Source organism: Babylonia areolata, chromosome 24, assembly GCF_041734735.1.
Source record: "Babylonia areolata isolate BAREFJ2019XMU chromosome 24, ASM4173473v1, whole genome shotgun sequence".
In the NCBI taxonomy this organism is placed as follows: domain Eukaryota; kingdom Metazoa; phylum Mollusca; class Gastropoda; order Neogastropoda; family Buccinidae; genus Babylonia; species Babylonia areolata.
The window spans coordinates 55,064,590-55,083,035 of NC_134899.1; the positions used below are offsets into that span (position 1 = coordinate 55,064,590).

The following is an 18,446-nucleotide window of genomic DNA, read 5'->3' on the forward strand; positions in this document are numbered from 1 at the left end:
AACAACAACGCTCGGTCCCACACCACCAGTGACCCTGGCTGTCAGCAACAGCCATGACCAACTGCCCCTCCCCTCTCTCCACACAGGTCTCAAGAGCTGCACTCACAGCCAGGGCATCAGCTGTCTCCGTTCTCTGGTCAAGATGGCCTGCAGTGATCCGCTGTCAACAGCTGAGGCTGCACCTGCTCCTGTCTTTGCAGCTAGCTGCAGTACTGTAGTAGTAGTTAGAAGTAGTAGTAGTTGTTGTAGTAGTAGTAGTAGCTTATTCCCAGGTCTCAGTTATTTCTCTGCGCCATTGCGTCACCTGGCGCTGTAACAAACAGAAGAAAACAGCAACACTTGAAAAAAAAAAAAAAAAAAGTTGAAACAACTGAAAACTTCTCTGCTGGGAAGATGCAAGTTGTAAAAAAAAGATTATACATATATATACGTGTCCGCCTTAGACATTGGTTCCTGTAGGAGGTAAAGAAGTTTGACTTTTTTCGCCTTAAAACGGAGCACAGAAGTGATGGCTTTTGGAAAGAGGAAAGTTGTGTTCCCGTGAACGAAAAGCCAGTAACTGCATGTGCAAACGAAAACGGACATGATTCCTTTTGCACACACACACACACACACACACACACACTCACAATCTCAAGGTGAACGTCACTCAACTCTGTTAATGTATGTCCGTGCTCTCTCTCTCTCTCTCTCTCTCTCTCTCCACCCCACCCCCTTCAGCACACACACACCTTTTTGTCCACAGGTTAACTAGAAGAGATCATTGTTCTGTTGAATGGAATTCCCATGATCAGCGTGAAAGTCGGTGACTGGGTCTATACATACATGTATGTATGACGTGTATTTGACGCTGTCCCACTAAATACATGTATGTATAACGTGTGTTTGACGCTACCCCACTACATATAGAGTTCACAAAAAGGTAACGATCACTTCGCAAAAGCAGGTAGTTTTGATGGAACAACAAAGTAGTCAAGAGATGGTTTTCATTCTGCAGACCAGTACTGGCCTCTCAGTGAATAAAGACTGACTGCAGGCTGTACAGAGCACTGGCCTCTCAGTGAATAAAGACTGACTGCAGGCTGTACAGAGCACTGGCCTCTCAGTGAATAAAGACTGACTGCAGGCTGTACAGAGCACTGGCCTCTCAGTGAATAAATACTGACTGCAGGCTGTAAAGAGCACTGGCCTCTCAGTGAATAAATACTGACTGCAGGCTGTACAGAGCACTGGCCTCTCAGTGAATAAAGACTGGCTGCAGGCTGTATAAAGCACTGGCCTCTCAGTGAATAAAGACTGACTGCAGGCTGTACACAGCACTGGCCTCTCAGTGAACAAATACTGACTGCAGGCTGTACAGAGCACTGGCCTCTCAGTGAATAAAGACTGACTGCAGGCTGTACAGAGCACTGGCCTCTCAGTGAATAAATACTGACTGCAGGCTGTACAGAGCACTGGCCTCTCAGTGAATAAAGACTGACTGCAGGCTGTACAGAGCATTGGCCTCTCAGTGAATAAAGACTGACTGCAGGCTGTACAGAGCACTGGCCTCTCAGTGAATAAAGACTGACTGCAGGCTGTACAGAGCATTGGCCTCTCAGTGAATAAAGACTGACTGCAGGCTGTATAAAGCATTGACCTCTTAGTGAACAAATACTGACTGCAGGCTGTATAAAGCATTGGCCTCTTAGTGAACAAAGACTGACTGCAGGCTGTAAAGAGCACTGGCCTCTCAGTGAATAAATACTGACTGCAGGCTGTACAGAGCACTGGCCTCTCAGTGAATAAAGACTGACTGCAGGCTGTACAGAGCACTGGCCTCTCAGTGAATAAAGACTGACTGCAGGCTGTATAAAGCACTGGCCTCTCAGTGAATAAAGACTGACTGCAGGCTGTACAGAGCACTGGCCTCTCAGTGAATAAAGACTGACTGCAGGCTGTATAAAGCACTGGCCTCTCAGTGAATAAAGACTGACTGCAGGCTGTAAAGAGCACTGCAGGTTGTACAGAGCACTGGCCTTTCAGTGAATAAATACTGACGTTGTTTCACACACAAATTGGCACCATCGACAGTTTAAACAATGTCTGTGAAAGTTAATGCCTCACAGAGCCAAATGGTGACAGTTATTCGGCGGTTTATTTTGAAAACTAATGCCTCACGGAGCCAAATGGTGACAGTTATTCAGTGGTTTATTTTGAAAACTAATGCCTCACGGAGCCAAATGGTGACAGTTATTCGGCGGTTTATTTTGAAAACTAATGCCTCACGGAGCCAAATGGTGACAGTTATTCGGCGGTTTATTTTGAAAACTAATGCCTCACGGAGCCAAATGGTGACAGTTATTCGGCGGTTTATTTTGAAAACTAATGCCTCACGGAGCCAAATGGTGACAGTTATTCAGTGTTTCTTTGAACATTGATGCCTCGCAGAACCAAATGGTGACACAGGGTTATTCAGTGTTTATTTGAATATTGATGCTTCACAGAGCCAAATGGTGACAATTATTCGGTGGTTCATTTTGAATATTGATGCTTCACAGAGCCAAAACTAAGGTGACAGTTATTCGGTGGTTCATTTTGAATATTGATGCTTCACAGAGCCAAATGGTGACAATTATTCGGTGGTTCATTTTGAATATTGATGCTTCACAGAGCCAAAACTAAGGTGACAAATAGTCGGTGGTTCATTTTGAATATTGATGCTTCACAGAGCCAAAACTAAGGTGACAGTTATTCGGTGGTTCATTTTGAATATTGATGCTTCACAGAGCCAAAACTAAGGTGACAAATAGTCGGTGGTTTATTTTGAATATTGATGCTTCACAGAGCCAAAACTAAGGTGACAAATAGTCGGTGGTTCATTTTGAATATTGATGCTTCACAGAGCCAAAAGGTGACAGTTATCTGGAGGTTTATAACGATAACTGCAGTAGTGTGTCGTTACAAAAAAAAAAAAAAAAAAAAAAAAAAAAAAATGTGCACAAGAAAGCGGCTCTGGTTAACAGTAGTGCTGAGAATTGGCTGCACATACCTCAGTTTGCAGAAACTGAAATCAGCACCCTTTCACCACGGGCCCAGTGAGAAAACTGTAAGTTCCCGAGTGGTCCTCAACTTTTTGTGAAACGTAGTGGCGTTGTAGAGTCCGGACACTGAAAGACTGAGGGCACAACACATCGTGGAAAAGAGGTGGCGAGGAGAGGGGGGGCGGGGGGGGGGAGGCGGCGGGACCTAGGGTAGGTAGACAGGGGATATAAACAACGGGGAGAAGGGGGAGGTCCCTCAGACTGTGTTGAACAACCAGGCAAGGAGGCCAGAAAGTGTGTTGAACAAGTTGCCAGAAGGCCAGAAAGTGTGTTGAACAAGTTGCCAGAAGGCCAGAAAGTGTGTTGAACAAGTTGCCAGAAGGCCAGAAAGTGTGTTGAACAAGTTGCCAGAAGGCCAGAAAGTGCGTTGAACAAGTTGCCAGAAGGCCAGAAAGTGTGTTGAACAAGTTGCCAGAAGGCCAGAAAGTGTGTTGAACAAGTTGTCAGAAGGCCAGAAAGTGTGTTGAACAACCAGCAAGAAGGCCAGAAAGTGTGTTGAACAAGTTGCCAGAAGGCCAGGAAAGTGTGTTGAACAAGTTGCCAGAAGGCCAGAAAGTGTGTTGAACAAGTTGCCAGAAGGCCAGAAAGTGCGTTGAACAAGTTGCCAGAAGGCCAGAAAGTGTGTTGAACAACCAGGCAAGAAGGCCAGAAAGTGTGTTGAACAAGTTGCCAGAAGGCCAGAAAGTGTGTTGAACAACCAGGCAAGAAGGCCAGAAAGTGTGTTGAACAAGTTGCCAGAAGGCCAGAAAGTGTGTTGAACAAGTTGCCAGAAGGCCAGAAAGTGCGTTGAACAAGTTGCCGGAAGGCCAGAAGTGAGTACCCGAGAGTGTAACGGTCTTCAAACAGTGTTCCCGGCGTGTCGACAAACACGGGGCCCCAGGGCTGTAGAGAGTCCCAAAGTGGGTAATGTGGCCAGCAGTTGTTCCCTCGACCAAGCCTCCAAACACCCCTTCCTCTCTCTCTCTCTCTCTCTTTCTCTCTCTCTCTCTCAAGCACACGCTGCGCTCTTGGGCCTTGCGCTGGCTGCCTCTACACTCACCTCGAGTTTCACTGACCACTGCACTACTGACCCTCCGACCACTACCCTCGACACTACCCTCGACCAAGCCTCCAAACACCCCTTCCTCGCTCTGTCTCTCAGTCACACGCTGCCAATCACCGTCCAAGGGCTTGCTGCCTGAACTCACTCCCAGCCTCTACACTCACCTCTACACTACCCTCGGCCAGGGTCGGGTTGCCGGCGACTAAACCGGCACTCCCACCGCTCCCTTCCGGGACTGGTGAGGCGGGTGGCTAGACACCCTTATGGAATTAAAAACGAGATCCATAAAAGGGCGTCGGCTCAGGAGAGCCACCGACGGCCATCAGCTCCACCGTGCTGTGTGCATGCCACACGCAGTTGGCCCCCGGGGTGTGTCTACCCATGCATGCGAAGTCTGGATCCGGCAGAATCTGCGGAAGAAACCTATCGGTTCAACGGAGAGGAAGGCGGTTACAGCATCGCACTGTGGAGTGCAGAGAGCAAGATGAGTCACCGAAAGGATATCTTGGTCATCCACTGCATCCGTGCTCATCCTCCAGTCGTTTCGACTTAGACTTGCCACTGGAAATTGGTGAACCCGGACGAGAGAGTGAGGTCGACGTTGCGCAACTCCTCTTCACTTTAAACAAACTCATCGCGCAAGTCATCAGTAGCCATCTGCGCATTCACAGATATATTCATGAGCACACACACCCCCCCCCCCCCCCCGACCCCACCCCCACCCCCGCCACCACCACCACCCTCCCCCCATCCAGCAGCTGGATGACAACGATGGTCATCATCGATCTCGATGGACACACACCACCACCCTCGGCCAAGCCTCCAAACAACCCTTCCTCTCTCTCTCTGTCCTGTGACACGCTGCCAATCAGCGTCCTATGGCCTTGCAGTCTGAACTCTCTGTCAGCCTCTACACTCACCACCCTCGGCCAAGCCTCCAAACAACCCTTCCTCTCTCTCTCTGTCCTGTGACACGCTGCCAATCAGCGTCCTATGGCCTTGCTGTCTGAACTCTCTGTCAGCCTCTACACTCACCACCCTCGGCCAAGCCTCCAAACAACCCTTCCTCTCTCTCTCTGTCCTGTGACACGCTGCCAATCAGCGTCCTATGGCCTTGCAGTCTGAACTCTCTGTCAGCCTCTACACTCACCACTGGAGGACAAGAACCGAAGGAAGACCTTGTTTGTTTTTTTCTCTCATTCCGGGAGTTCCGACTTTGAGTACCCCACCCCCATCCTAGAAGGCAGTCAATACCGATGACCCGTTTTAACGGCCAGGTTTTGTCATTTGGTGGTGATCAAATTGTGGTCTTCTTTTTTTTTCTTCTTCTTTTTAAAAAAAATAAGTTTTACTTATTTTTTATTTTTACTTTTTGGGATGGGCGATATGGAGGTGGTGGTGGTGTGGGGGGCGGGGGGGTATGACTGAAACGCTTTTTTCCAAGAAACAAGACAAAATACACAGAGCTCTCCATTTCCAATCCTGAGAGAAAAAAAACAAAAAAAACAGCAGACACACACAAAAAAAGTGTATGAACAAGCTTGAGTTTACATCGTACCCTCTCATGTATAATACGATCTACCAAACACAATGGAGACTTTCAATTCAAAAAGGTATTTTCGGGAAGTTTCGAGTTCACGCCCCTTCCTTGTGTGTGTGTGTGTGTGTGTGTGTGTGTGTGTGTGTGTGTGTGTTTGCGTATGCGTATCCGTATGCGCGTGTGTGCATGTGTGTGTTTGCGCGTGCGTGTAAAAGCTTGGGAATGCATGTGTGTGTGTGTGTGTGTGTGTACATGTATGTGTGTGTGTGTGTGTGTGTGTGTGCGCGCGCGCGCGCGGAGATACAGGGGGTAGGGTGGGGCGCGGGGCGATTTTAAGAGAGAGACAGAGGAAGCTGGGGGGCGGGGGGTAGAGGGTGGGGGGGGGTGATTAGCTCAATGACTCAAAGGAATAATCCTAATGTTAGACCTCCAGCCTGTAAACATGTGAGGTACACGTGTACCAGAAAGAAGAGACAATGAGTAAATAAATGAAAAAAATACCAAATGTTTTAATACAGCATGACTGTCGAAATGAAAGTAGGGGTTATTTGCCTGAACTGAACAACCTGCTTCCAGCTCTTCCGTTCTTGTGAAGGCTTCTCCCAATATGTACACAGCGACTCTCTAGCTACGCTCACTTCTACGCCGGTTTTGTTCGTGTTGTTTTTATAACAAAAGTGCCAGTCCCACACAACGATCTCTACCAAACTGCCTCTGTTTATAATACATTTCTGTAGACATCGCACTGTAACAGAAAGTTCATCTTCCATTTGATTACGGCGCGGACTTGTAGAGTAGAGAGAGAGAGAGAGACAGAGAGAGAGAGAGAGAGAGAGAGAGAGACAGAGAGAGAGAGAGAGAGAGAGAGAGAGAGAGGCAGAGAGAGTGAGAGAGAGAGAGATCAGAAAAACAAAGCAGCAATCCCATTGTCACCACCAGTCAGGATACTGACAGCCTGATGCACCTCCCTCACTGTCTCACTGCCATCTTGTCAGTTTCACGGAGCGGGCTGATGCATGCAGCGCCCTCTGTACACATGGCAGGGAGCATCACTCCTTGGTCTACCAGTTTCCCTCTGTCCTGTGACCAGTCACAGCCCGGGCAGTCAGGACTCGATCGTCGAACTGCAGTTTATCGCACACAGTTGTAGCGAACGAAGGGACATCGCAATCACTGAATTCAGTGATGATGATGATATGATTAGATAATGATGATGATGATTGATGTCTTTGTCAGCTACATGGCACGGATCACACGATGATTGTTGTCTTTGTCAGCTACATGGCACGATCACATGATGATTGATGTCTTTGTCAGCTACATGGCACGGATCACATGATGATTGTTGTCTTTGTCAGCTACATGGCACGATCACATGATGATTGTTGTCTTTGTCAGCTACATGGCACGGATCACATGATGATTGATGTCTTTGTCAGCTACATGGCACGGATCACATGATTGTTGTCTTTGTCAGCTACATGGCACGGATCACATGATGATTGATGTCTGTGTCAGCTACATGGCACGGATCACATGATGATTGATGTCTGTGTCAGCTACATGGCACGATCACATAATGATTGTTGTCTTTGTCAGCTACATGGCACGGATCACATAATGATTGTTGTCTTTGTCAGCTACATGGCACGATCACATGATGATTGATGTCTGTGTCAGCTACATGGCACGGATCACATAATGATTGATGTCTGTGTCAGCTACATGGCACGATCACATGATGATTGTTGTCTTTGTCAGCTGCATGGCGAGGATCAACCTCCCGAAGTCCTCTGTCATCTTTGGAGGAAAAAAATATCTCTCTCACTCTCTGTCTCTCTCTCTTTGAATGTTCAGCCTTGCAGCTTCTGTACTGACATAACATTAACTTTTAACAAACACATCATACTAAAAAAATAATAATTAAAAAAAAGAGCTCATAATTGATCTAGAAAGCTAATGTAATTAATAACCAACTAATCAAACTATCACTAGTCTAAGCTCACAACAAACTATCTCAACAAAGCCTAATTAGGCTGAAATGCTAACTGGGCAAATATACCACGGACGAAAACTGAACAGGTTTTTCTGCACTGCTGTGCAATGACTTGAACATCAGTGTATTTGCGATACATTTTCTTCCTTCTGCCAGCTATTGGGGAAACTTTCCTCGCCTGTCCACTCCGCTATCGCCAGTCCCACTGCGCCAGCGAGGAACCCCTTTCGCTGCGCTGCTCGGAACCAGGGAGTTCCTCGCGTGCAACAAGCCCCCTTTACTTTTCTACCACCGATCAACAATATAGATCGCCACGATCCCCCCTCCACCCTTATATCGCTCTTCCCCCCCTCTCTCCTCCCTCCGCCACCTCCAACCTTTTTTTTCTCTCTCCCCCCCCCCCCCCCTTACCTGCTCACAATCATTTACATACCACCCCACTGGTGGAACGACTGACAATCGTCTCGCACACTCAGGTATGCCTCCCCCCCCCCTTCCCCACTCCTCCCTCCATTGTAGCACACCACCAGCTACACACTCAACTATCTAACTCAACCCACCCACCCACCCAGCGAGAAGTCTTGCTGCCAGTCGGCCCCCCCCCCCCATCCCATTCCCCTCACCCCCTCTCGATCCCCACTCTCCTTGCAAACTGTCTAACATCCCTCTCAATCTGAATGTCTGTGCACTCTTGCCACTTGCTTTTCTTCTTGGTTGTAACTCTCTGTCTATCCCCTCTCTCTCCCCTCTCCGTCAGCCTGGCTTGTGCCTTGTGAGTCTTGTCGTACGTTCTCTCTTGCTCGCTCACTCGCCCAGTTCATAACAGCCAATAATAATTGTTTCCTTTCACACGAGTCAGCAACTTCTATCTTTCTGTCTCTAAGTAAACAGTATGGTCCAAGTCACATTGTGCTAGGTATAAGTAGCCCCTTTGGGGAAAGGGGGGGTGGGCAGTGAGGGATGTGTGTGGGGGACTAAAGGGGGAGGGGGGTGCACAGAGGGGGAGGAAACTGGAGGGTGAGAGAGAGAGAGAGTGCGCGCCAGTGTGTGTGTGTGTGTGTGTGTGTGTGTGTGCGCGCGCGCGCGCGCGCGTGCGTGCACTGATGCGTAACATCAACCAGTCAATCAGTCGATCAGCTCGATCAATGAGTATTTCAACAAAAACTAAATGTCGTTAAGAACTAAAATGCATGTACAGAGCAATGCTGATCACCCGGGCAAAATTTCTTCACTCGTTCAGAAAAAGTATATTATATATATATATATATATATATATATATATATATATATATATATATATATATATATATATATGTGTGTGTGTGTGTGTGTGTGTGTGTGTGTGTGTGTGTGTGTGTGTTTTGCACTTTGATTTCTCTGTTGTTGACGGCTCCCCGTCCTGTGTCTATCATAAACTGTTAGCAGCCGGGCTTGCCGCCAAGGTACGACTGACGACAAATAGTGATAAATGATATTGCGGATCAAAGAACGTCTGTATCACAACTGAAGACAGAAGATTACCATGAGATAAAGTTCAACCCGCTGCCACTCGGGGTATTACTGTAGGCAGTGCAGTGTGGACACTGTCATTAGCCGCTCAGTATGACAGTGTTCAGCAAGCTGACACTGACTACCATGTCAACTTCCCACTGCATTCCGGGCCCTGCAATGACCTCACATTATTATAATTATTATCATTATTATTATACTATGAGTGTTTTGTTGTAGTATAATTTTGAGGGTTTTTATTTTCGAGGGTACGATTTTTTGACTGCTGTAAACACTGCGAAATGCACTGGAAGATCAAACATTTCGGATCAAGGTAGCCGAGAACGCTGTCGGCATCGCGGCTCTTCCATTGTCTCAGTCTGAGACGTCGTTCACGACAAAGCGTTAACCAGAACTGCCGGAGAAAAAGGAGCTCTTGATTGTCTGACATCTACATGTGCCGCGATCATACTGATGAACGCGGCAATTAAAAACAAAATTAATGTACACTAAACTCACACAAAAGCGTGTACGCCAAATTGCACCGTTCACACAGCATCAGTAACATATTGTACTGTATTCACGGCACTGCATGACGCACACTGCATGACATGTATTGCACTCACACTGCATCTGACACTGTATTCCCACTACATGACGTTGTATTCACCACTACATGACGTTGTATTCCCACTACATGACGTTGTATTCCCCACTGAATGACACACTGGCACACATCTGGTCTGGCTTCAGCGGTGGGCACCAGGAAGTGTGTGCACCGCAACCCGTCTTCTTCTTGTCTCTTGATCCAGTGCAAGCGGACTGGCCTATCAAATTCAAACCTAACAATAATAAGAAACCTTTTCCCCAAAGCCATCAATTGAAGGGCACCACACACACACACACACACACACACACACACACACACACACACACACACACACACACGTGACACTGAAAACACAAATCGCGTAAGAGAGAGAGAGAGAGAGAGAGAGAGAGAGAGAGAGACGGATAGAGAGAGAGACGGATAGGGTGAGAGACGGATAGAGAGAGAGACGGATAGAGAGAGAGACGGATAGGGTGAGAGAGGCTGGAGAGACTCGGAGAGAGATGACGAAGCGGAATGTTAATAATGGTCCAAGTTATGACCGCTGAACATTAATGGAAGAAGACGACTGAGAACTAATCAAGGACTGAATCATTCAATAAGCGAAAGAAAGAAAAGGAGAATGAATGGCTGAATTGAAAAAAACAACAACAAAAAAACACCTCAATGAATGCACAGCACATATGAACGAAATATAAACTAATATACTATTTGATATTGAATCAACTTAAAGGGAGAAGCGAAAAGCAAAGAACAAAGAAAACATCCAACAAGCAAACCCCAGCGGAATATCCCCAGCAGATCCTGTTCCGATATCCAAACAGAATGGTCGCTAGCAGCTCCAATGCACTCAATTCGATCAAGCCCAAGTTTGAACGAACTGCGTAACAGCGTCATTGCACAACCTGCTGTGTCAGTCTCAATTTGATCCATTGAAGGGCTGGTTTAATCTTCAGGTCTCCTGCACACTTTCCCTGACTGACCTGCTAAGTTCACTCAGTTGACTAACACTCCAAATCACATATGATCCATTACCCACACATCCAATTGATGTACTGCAGAAATTGATCTCACGCGCACAAGTTCCCCGCACCAGCTGATCGGCTCACAAGTTTTCCTACCTAAGCAGAATCCAGAAAAACACGTCTTAAGGCTTCGGCGGTCAGCTTGAAGGGATCTCAGTGACACGCCAGTCAATGGTTGGTGTTGAAAGTAGATAAGGTGTAGGCAGCTGTGTATTGTCGATAGTGGCACACACATCAGGCGACAAGATAGGAGCAGGCAGATACACAATATATTATAGGTAGACTGTATGAGACGCCACTACTGGGCCTTTGCTCGAAGCTCTGATCGAATCAATGGATAGCCGAGAAGAGTATCAGTAGCCGAGAAGAAAGTCGATTTAAAGTTAGTAAAACTTTATAATAATTGGTCTAAATTGCATCAGCACGAACCCAAACATTCTAATTATAACATACCATGTAATTTTAGACAACCTGTGCAGGAAAAAGAATCGAAAACCTGATAAAAACGTCTGTTACCATTTAGTCGTGTTAGTCCGAAGCACAGACCTGCTAAGCGCATATTACTGGCTGGCTGGCGTATTTATATGGCCCACTGCGTGAATCGCACTCAGGCCGCAACTTGTTCGTGCGCATGGAAGATGTGCGCATGCGTGTTGCTACAAGATGGCGAATAGATTCGCAAGGCGTCTGCTTCAATGGGTTCAAACGAGTGTCATTGCGACTTCGGGGCGACGGACTGGTTCGTCCAAGAGATACATGTGTTCCCTGTTGACTGCTGCGACAGGTGGAGGGATGATTTACGCTTTGAACGTGTGGACAAAGCACAGACAGTTTAACATTCTGCCCGTTGCGCACGCACGGAACGACCAAACTGACGAGGTGGGAAACTTTTTGTTGTCTGTTTCGAAAGTTTGTGTTTGTTGTTTTCTCCACTTTTTGGCTGACCATTGTGGGGTGAATTGCTTCTTCACTAAGTTTCCACCAAATTATTACTGGGAAAAGATGATAAACAGACTGAAGAGAATTGATTAGGAGTCCGTGCAAGGAAGTGTTTACAAACTCGGTCTAAGGGACACAACTGCGGTGAAACTGTCCAGTCGGAGCAACCAGAATTGCTTGCACGAGGCTCACGACACAATCACTTGACCTTATGTATTTATTAAAACTTTATATGTGTGTATTATTAGGCATACCAGACTTTATAGTCATTGTCTTGTTGATACAGTCCAAAATGAGGAACTTTCTTTGTGTGGTACGAATCATATATATAATCACTTCCAGTAGAGTCGTGTTGGATCATGTTGCAGCACTGCCACAGAGGAAAGGGATGTGAGGGCGGTGTGTGAAGGGGGCGCGGAGGGGAGGGGAGTGGGGTGGAGGAGAGATGGGGAGCGTGGAATTACGGTGTACTGTTACAGTAAGTTTGCGATAGTTAGGAAGAATGCCTGCCCGATCTTGCAATGGTCTGTGCAACATGAGCTGAGGAAATTTCCAGTTTTTCCACTTGGATTATATTCCATTTCCAACATGCCCGTTCTGGTGTGAATATTTGGTGTGTGTTTTTAATCACCAGTAAAACTTAAGGTAGGGATGGTGGGAAGGTTGAAAGGGAAGGGGAAGAAATAATAAAAAGGAACTAAAAACAGAGAGAGAGACAGTTATAGGTGCCAGAATAATCAAGTTTGATTGTGGGCCCTCAACACTGAAGAAGAAGAAGACTCACAGAGAGAGAGAGTAAGAGATAATTATTTCCAAGGACAATGGATACGCACTGGTTTGCTTTTTTACATCCAGTTTCTGTTGTAAACGGGGTCCACACTACACAATACTTGGTAAAGGCATAAGCAGGATTGTAATTGTTGGATAGATCCTCTCACCTTCTTCTTCTTCTTTTGGATGGGTAGTCAACATCAACTTGCTACACAAATTCTTTTCCGGAGGGTGATTCCGAGTGGGCTGTTTCAGTTAGTTCTAAGTTTAACAGGATTAGGAGGATTGTGGGGAGGGGGTGGTGAGGGGGGGTAGCTTGCTGTTGTTTGGTGCTGGTCAGAGGTTTGCCACCCTGGCCTGGAAGGTTGCCAGAAATGGCACAGTGGCAGCTTCAGTGGGCAAGTTGTTCCATTCCGGGATGGTTCTTGGAAAGAATGTCATCTGCCAGTACTGTGTCCTGTTGAATGTCATATTGCAGGTTAAAGGGCAGGGGACTGTACTTTTACAAGGAGGGGAAAAATAAATATCCTGTGGACAAAACACAAAGTCCTGGTAAGCAAATGTACAGTAATGTCTATCAATGTTCCTTCACTCACTCACTCCAAACAACACTGCCAGATACTACACATCAATCTACAACTTGTTCCAGATAAGTGAAAAGACTAAAATATCCCATTTATCTAATTGAGCACTTACTATCAACTATTTGGGTTCTCAGTTAGAAGTGGTCTGTTTCTTAAAGATGAATAGAAATTCCAGAAACTTCTATACATGAGTTGAGGTTACATTTCATTCAAGATTAAACTTGATTAAACAGATTTGTTCAAATGCATTACATCTAAACTTACAGAATACTGCGAATAAGGAAATAGGAAATAGCATTGAAATTTTGGATTCCATTTCTCAGTGCTAGAAATGTTTACTTTCAATTCAAGAATGAAATATTTCACTCACCCTATCAAGTTTGCAGAGGCCCCCACACAATGCTGTTGCCTTTCCCCTTTGTAGCTAACTCAGAACTGGCGACATTACAGCTACTGGTTGTCTGAGGATAGGTTGGAGAACTCAGAACTGGCGACATTACAGCTACTGGTTATCTGAGGATAGGTTGGAGAACTCAGAACTGGCGACATTACAGCTACTGGTTATCTGAGGAAAGGTTGGAGAACTCAGAACTGGCGACATTACAGCTACTGGTTATCTGAGGATAGGTTGGAGAACTCAGAACTGGCGACATTACAGCTACTGGTTATCTGAGGATAGGTTGGAGAACTCAGAACTGGCGACATTACAGCTACTGGTTATCCGAGGAAAGGTTGGAGAACTCAGAACTGGCGACATTACAGCTACTGGTTATCCGAGGATAGGTTGGAGAACTCAGAACTGGCGACATTACAGCTACTGGTTATCTGAGGATAGGTTGGAGAACTCAGAACTGGCGACATTACAGCTACTGGTTATCCGAGGAAAGGTTGGAGAACTCAGAACTGGCGACATTACAGCTACTGGTTATCCGAGGAAAGGTTGGAGAACTCAGAACTGGTGACATTACAGCTACTGGTTATCCGAGGAAAGGTTGGAGAACTCAGAACTGGCGACATTACAGCTACTGGTTATCCGAGGATAGGTTGGAGAACTCAGAACTGGCGACATTACAGCTACTGGTTATCCGAGGAAAGGTTGGAGAACTCAGAACTGGCGACATTACGGCTACTGGTTATCCGAGGAAAGGTTGGAGAACTCAGAACTAGCGACATTACAGCTACTGGTTATCCGAGGAAAGGTTGGAGAACTCAGAACTGGCGACATTACAGCTACTGGTTATCCGAGGAAAGGTTGGAGAACTCAGAACTGGTGACATTACAGCTACTGGTTATCCGAGGATAGGTTGGAGAACTCAGAACTGGCGACATTATAGCTACTGGTTATCCGAGGATAGGTTGGAGAACTCAGAACTGGCGACATTACAGCTACTGGTTATCCCAGGAAAGGTTGGAGAACTCAGAACTGGCGACATTACAGCTACTGGTTATCTGAGGATAGGTTGGAGAACTCAGAACTGGCGACATTACAGCTACTGGTTATCTGAGGATAGGTTGGAGAACTCAGAACTGGCGACATTACAGCTACTGGTTATCTGAGGATAGGTTGGAGAACTCAGAACTGGCGACATTACAGCTACTGGTTATCTGAGGATAGGATGGAGAACTCAGAACTGGCGACATTACAGCTACTGGTTATCTGAGGATAGGTTGGAGAACTCAGAACTGGCGACATTGCAGCTACTGGTTATCTGAGGATAGGTTGGAGAACTCAGAACTGGCGACATTACAGCTACTGGTTATCTGAGGATAGGTTGGAGAACTCAGAACTGGCGACATTACAGCTACTGGTTATCCGAGGAAAGGTTGGAGAACTCAGAACTGGCGACATTACAGCTACTGGTTATCTGAGGAAAGGTTGGAGAACTCAGAACTGGCGACATTACAGCTACTGGTTATCTGAGGATAGGTTGGAGAACTCAGAACTGGCGACATTACAGCTACTGGTTATCTGAGGATAGGTTGGAGAACTCAGAACTGGCGACATTATAGCTACTGGTTATCCGAGGAAAGGTTGGAGAACTCAGAACTGGCGACATTACAGCTACTGGTTATCCGAGGATAGGTTGGAGAACTCAGAACTGGCGACATTACAGCTACTGGTTATCTGAGGAAAGGTTGGAGAACTCAGAACTGGCGACATTACAGCTACTGGTTATCCGAGGAAAGGTTGGAGAACTCAGAACTGGTGACATTACAGCTACTGGTTATCCGAGGAAAGGTTGGAGAACTCAGAACTGGCGACATTACAGCTACTGGTTATCTGAGGATAGGTTGGAGAACTCAGAACTGGCGACATTACAGCTACTGGTTATCCGAGGAAAGGTTGGAGAACTCAGAACTGGCGACATTACAGCTACTGGTTATCCGAGGAAAGGTTGGAGAACTCAGAACTAGCGACATTACAGCTACTGGTTATCCGAGGAAAGGTTGGAGAACTCAGAACTGGCGACATTACAGCTACTGGTTATCCGAGGAAAGGTTGGAGAACTCAGAACTGGCGACATTACAGCTACTGGTTATCCGAGGATAGGTTGGAGAACTCAGAACTGGCGACATTATAGCTACTGGTTATCCGAGGATAGGTTGGAGAACTCAGAACTGGCGACATTACAGCTACTGGTTATCCCAGGAAAGGTTGGAGAACTCAGAACTGGCGACATTACAGCTACTGGTTATCTGAGGATAGGTTGGAGAACTCAGAACTGGCGACATTACAGTTACTGGTTATCTGAGGATAGGTTGGAGAACTCAGAACTGGCGACATTACAGCTACTGGTTATCCGAGGAAAGGTTGGAGAACTCAGAACTGGCGACATTACAGCTGCTGGTTATCTGAGGATAGGTTGGAGAACTCAGAACTGGCGACATTACAGCTACTGGTTATCTGAGGATAGGTTGGAGAACTCAGAACTGGCGACATTACAGCTACTGGTTATCTGAGGATAGGTTGGAGAACTCAGAACTGGCGACATTACAGCTACTGGTTATCTGAGGATAGGTTGGAGAACTCAGAACTGGCGACATTACAGCTACTGGTTATCCGAGGATAGGTTGGAGAACTCAGAACTGGCGACATTACAGGTACTGGTTATCCGAGGAAAGGTTGGAGAACTCAGAACTGGCGACATTACAGCTACTGGTTATCTGAGGAAAGGTTGGAGAACTCAGAACTGGCGACATTACAGCTACTGGTTATCTGAGGATAGGTTGGAGAACTCAGAACTGGCGACATTACAGCTACTGGTTATCCGAGGAAAGATTGGAGAACTCAGAACTGGCGACATTACAGCTACTGGTTATCGGAGGAAAGATTGGAGAACTCAGAACTGGCGACATTACAGCTACTGGTTATCCGAGGAAAGGTTGGAGAACTCAGAACTGGCGACATTACAGCTACTGGTTATCCGAGGAAAGATTGGAGAACTCAAGGTTTTGTAAAAAGATACCAAGATGCAGCACATGCATCCTACATGGATATTATTTTGCACAATAAGTATTCATACAAAGGCATGAATCATTCTAACTGCTAAAGGGGAAATGAACATGCACTCTCTATCTCTCTCTCTCTCTCTCTCTCTCTCTCTCTCTCTCTCTCTCTCTGTCTGTCAGCTGAGCAAAGAATACAACTTCACCCTGTTACATAATAAAATACAAAAACTGTATACTTTCAAATAACGCAGTATTGCAGATATGAATAAAGGGAGAGGGAGAGAGATAATAAATGTAGAGAGAGAGGTAGGTTAGTTTTAAATGACAGGCCGTCATGAGTAGTCTGAGATTTGCTTTATGATACTGATCACACACATGTGCATGCACACACACACACACACACACACACACACACACACACACACACACACACACACACACACATGTATACATACAGTCATACACATGTGCACACCACACAACACACAAACAAATATACACACACACACACACTTCCACATGCACACACACACACACATGCATACATGCACGCACGCACGCACGCACACACACACACACACACATATGCATACACATGCACACACACACACATAGTATACACAAACACAATCACCCCCTCACACGCTCAGTGACCACTCCACCACCTCCCCCCCCCCCCCCCCCCCCCCCCCCCCACACACACAATGACTGTACAGTTTTGAAATACCGAGCAGAAATCATACATGTGTTTCATATGATATTGCTAATGCTATTAAAAACTAAATAAGTAAAGAATCAACAAATAAATAACTACACCAAACAGTAACTTGTGTATGATGGCTGAAAATGCTGCCCTGACACTGAATATAAGGACCATGAGCTATTCAATTTTTTTTTTCATCGTTAGTATTTATTCATTTGTTGATTTGTTTATGTTATCCACTGGTTATTACCAATAATATATTGAACAGTAAAGCACTTCAGTGATTCTGAAGTTTGTTAGGGGAAATAGGAAACAGGAATAGGGAGCTAACTGACTCAAATATTGTTTTATTTGTCATTTAATTTTGTGTTATATGTCATTTAAAAGTATGTTGTATTTTCTGGGCTTTATTTAAGCTTTCATTTTATTTTTGTTTTCTTTTATTGCAGTCAGATAAAGTTTCTGCAGGATGTTCAGATTTTTCATTTGGTACATGTATGTAGTTTTTTAGCTTGTTTTTTTTTTTTTTTTTTTTTTTAAAGCCCCTTGACTACAGCTGAGGGGCATGTTTACTGGGATTAGACAGAGCATACATCCATACAGGTCAGGATGTCAGTCATCATTCTGGGTCATTTCACTCCTTCCTCCCCAGATTGTATTGCCTTTGTTCATCAAAATCAATGGCACCATTGATAGTGACGCAAACAGTAGTAAATTAATCAATGACACCATTGGTCATAACACAACCAGCAGAAAATTAATGGCACCATTGATAGTGACACACTCAGCAGTGTATCAATTGACAATAGCACCATTGATAGTTTTACAACCAGCAGTAAATTAATGGTACCATTGATAGTTTTACAACCAGCAGTGAATCATTAACACCATTGATAGTGACACAACCAGCAGTAAATCAGTGACACCATTGATAGTGACACAACCAGCAGTAAATCAGTGACACCATTGATACTGACACAACCAGCAGTAAATCAGTGACACCATTGATAGTGATACAACCAGCTTCTTGATTTTATTTTTTCTGTCTGCAAGGTACTGTCTGCAAGGTACTGTCCAGGTGGATTTGTCAACAGTAATTTGCCAGAGACAACCCTTTTGTTGCCATGGGTTCCTTCAGTGCGCTAGATGCACGCTGCACACGGCACCTCATTTTATCATATTAGAATTACTAGCACCCAGACCACCACTTAAGGT

General features: G+C 45.6%; 1 protein-coding gene across 8 annotated transcripts in view; it reads left to right on the forward strand.

The window, feature by feature from the left end:
* The first annotated feature begins 11,422 nt into the window (after positions 1-11,422).
* The window catches only part of LOC143299200 (calcium uptake protein 3, mitochondrial-like), a 195,027-nt gene continuing 188,003 nt past the window's right edge, over positions 11,423-18,446 (forward strand). For 3 of the 8 annotated variants that reach the window (XM_076612373.1, XM_076612377.1, XM_076612380.1), the window contains exon 1: positions 11,426-11,663. In XM_076612373.1, coding sequence (XP_076468488.1) covers positions 11,448-11,663 — 216 coding nt within the window. In that variant the 5' untranslated portion in view covers positions 11,426-11,447. Of the gene's footprint in view, positions 11,664-18,446 lie in introns of all 8 variants that reach the window. The other 5 variants (XM_076612375.1, XM_076612379.1, XM_076612381.1 and 2 more) reach the window with 3 other exon arrangements.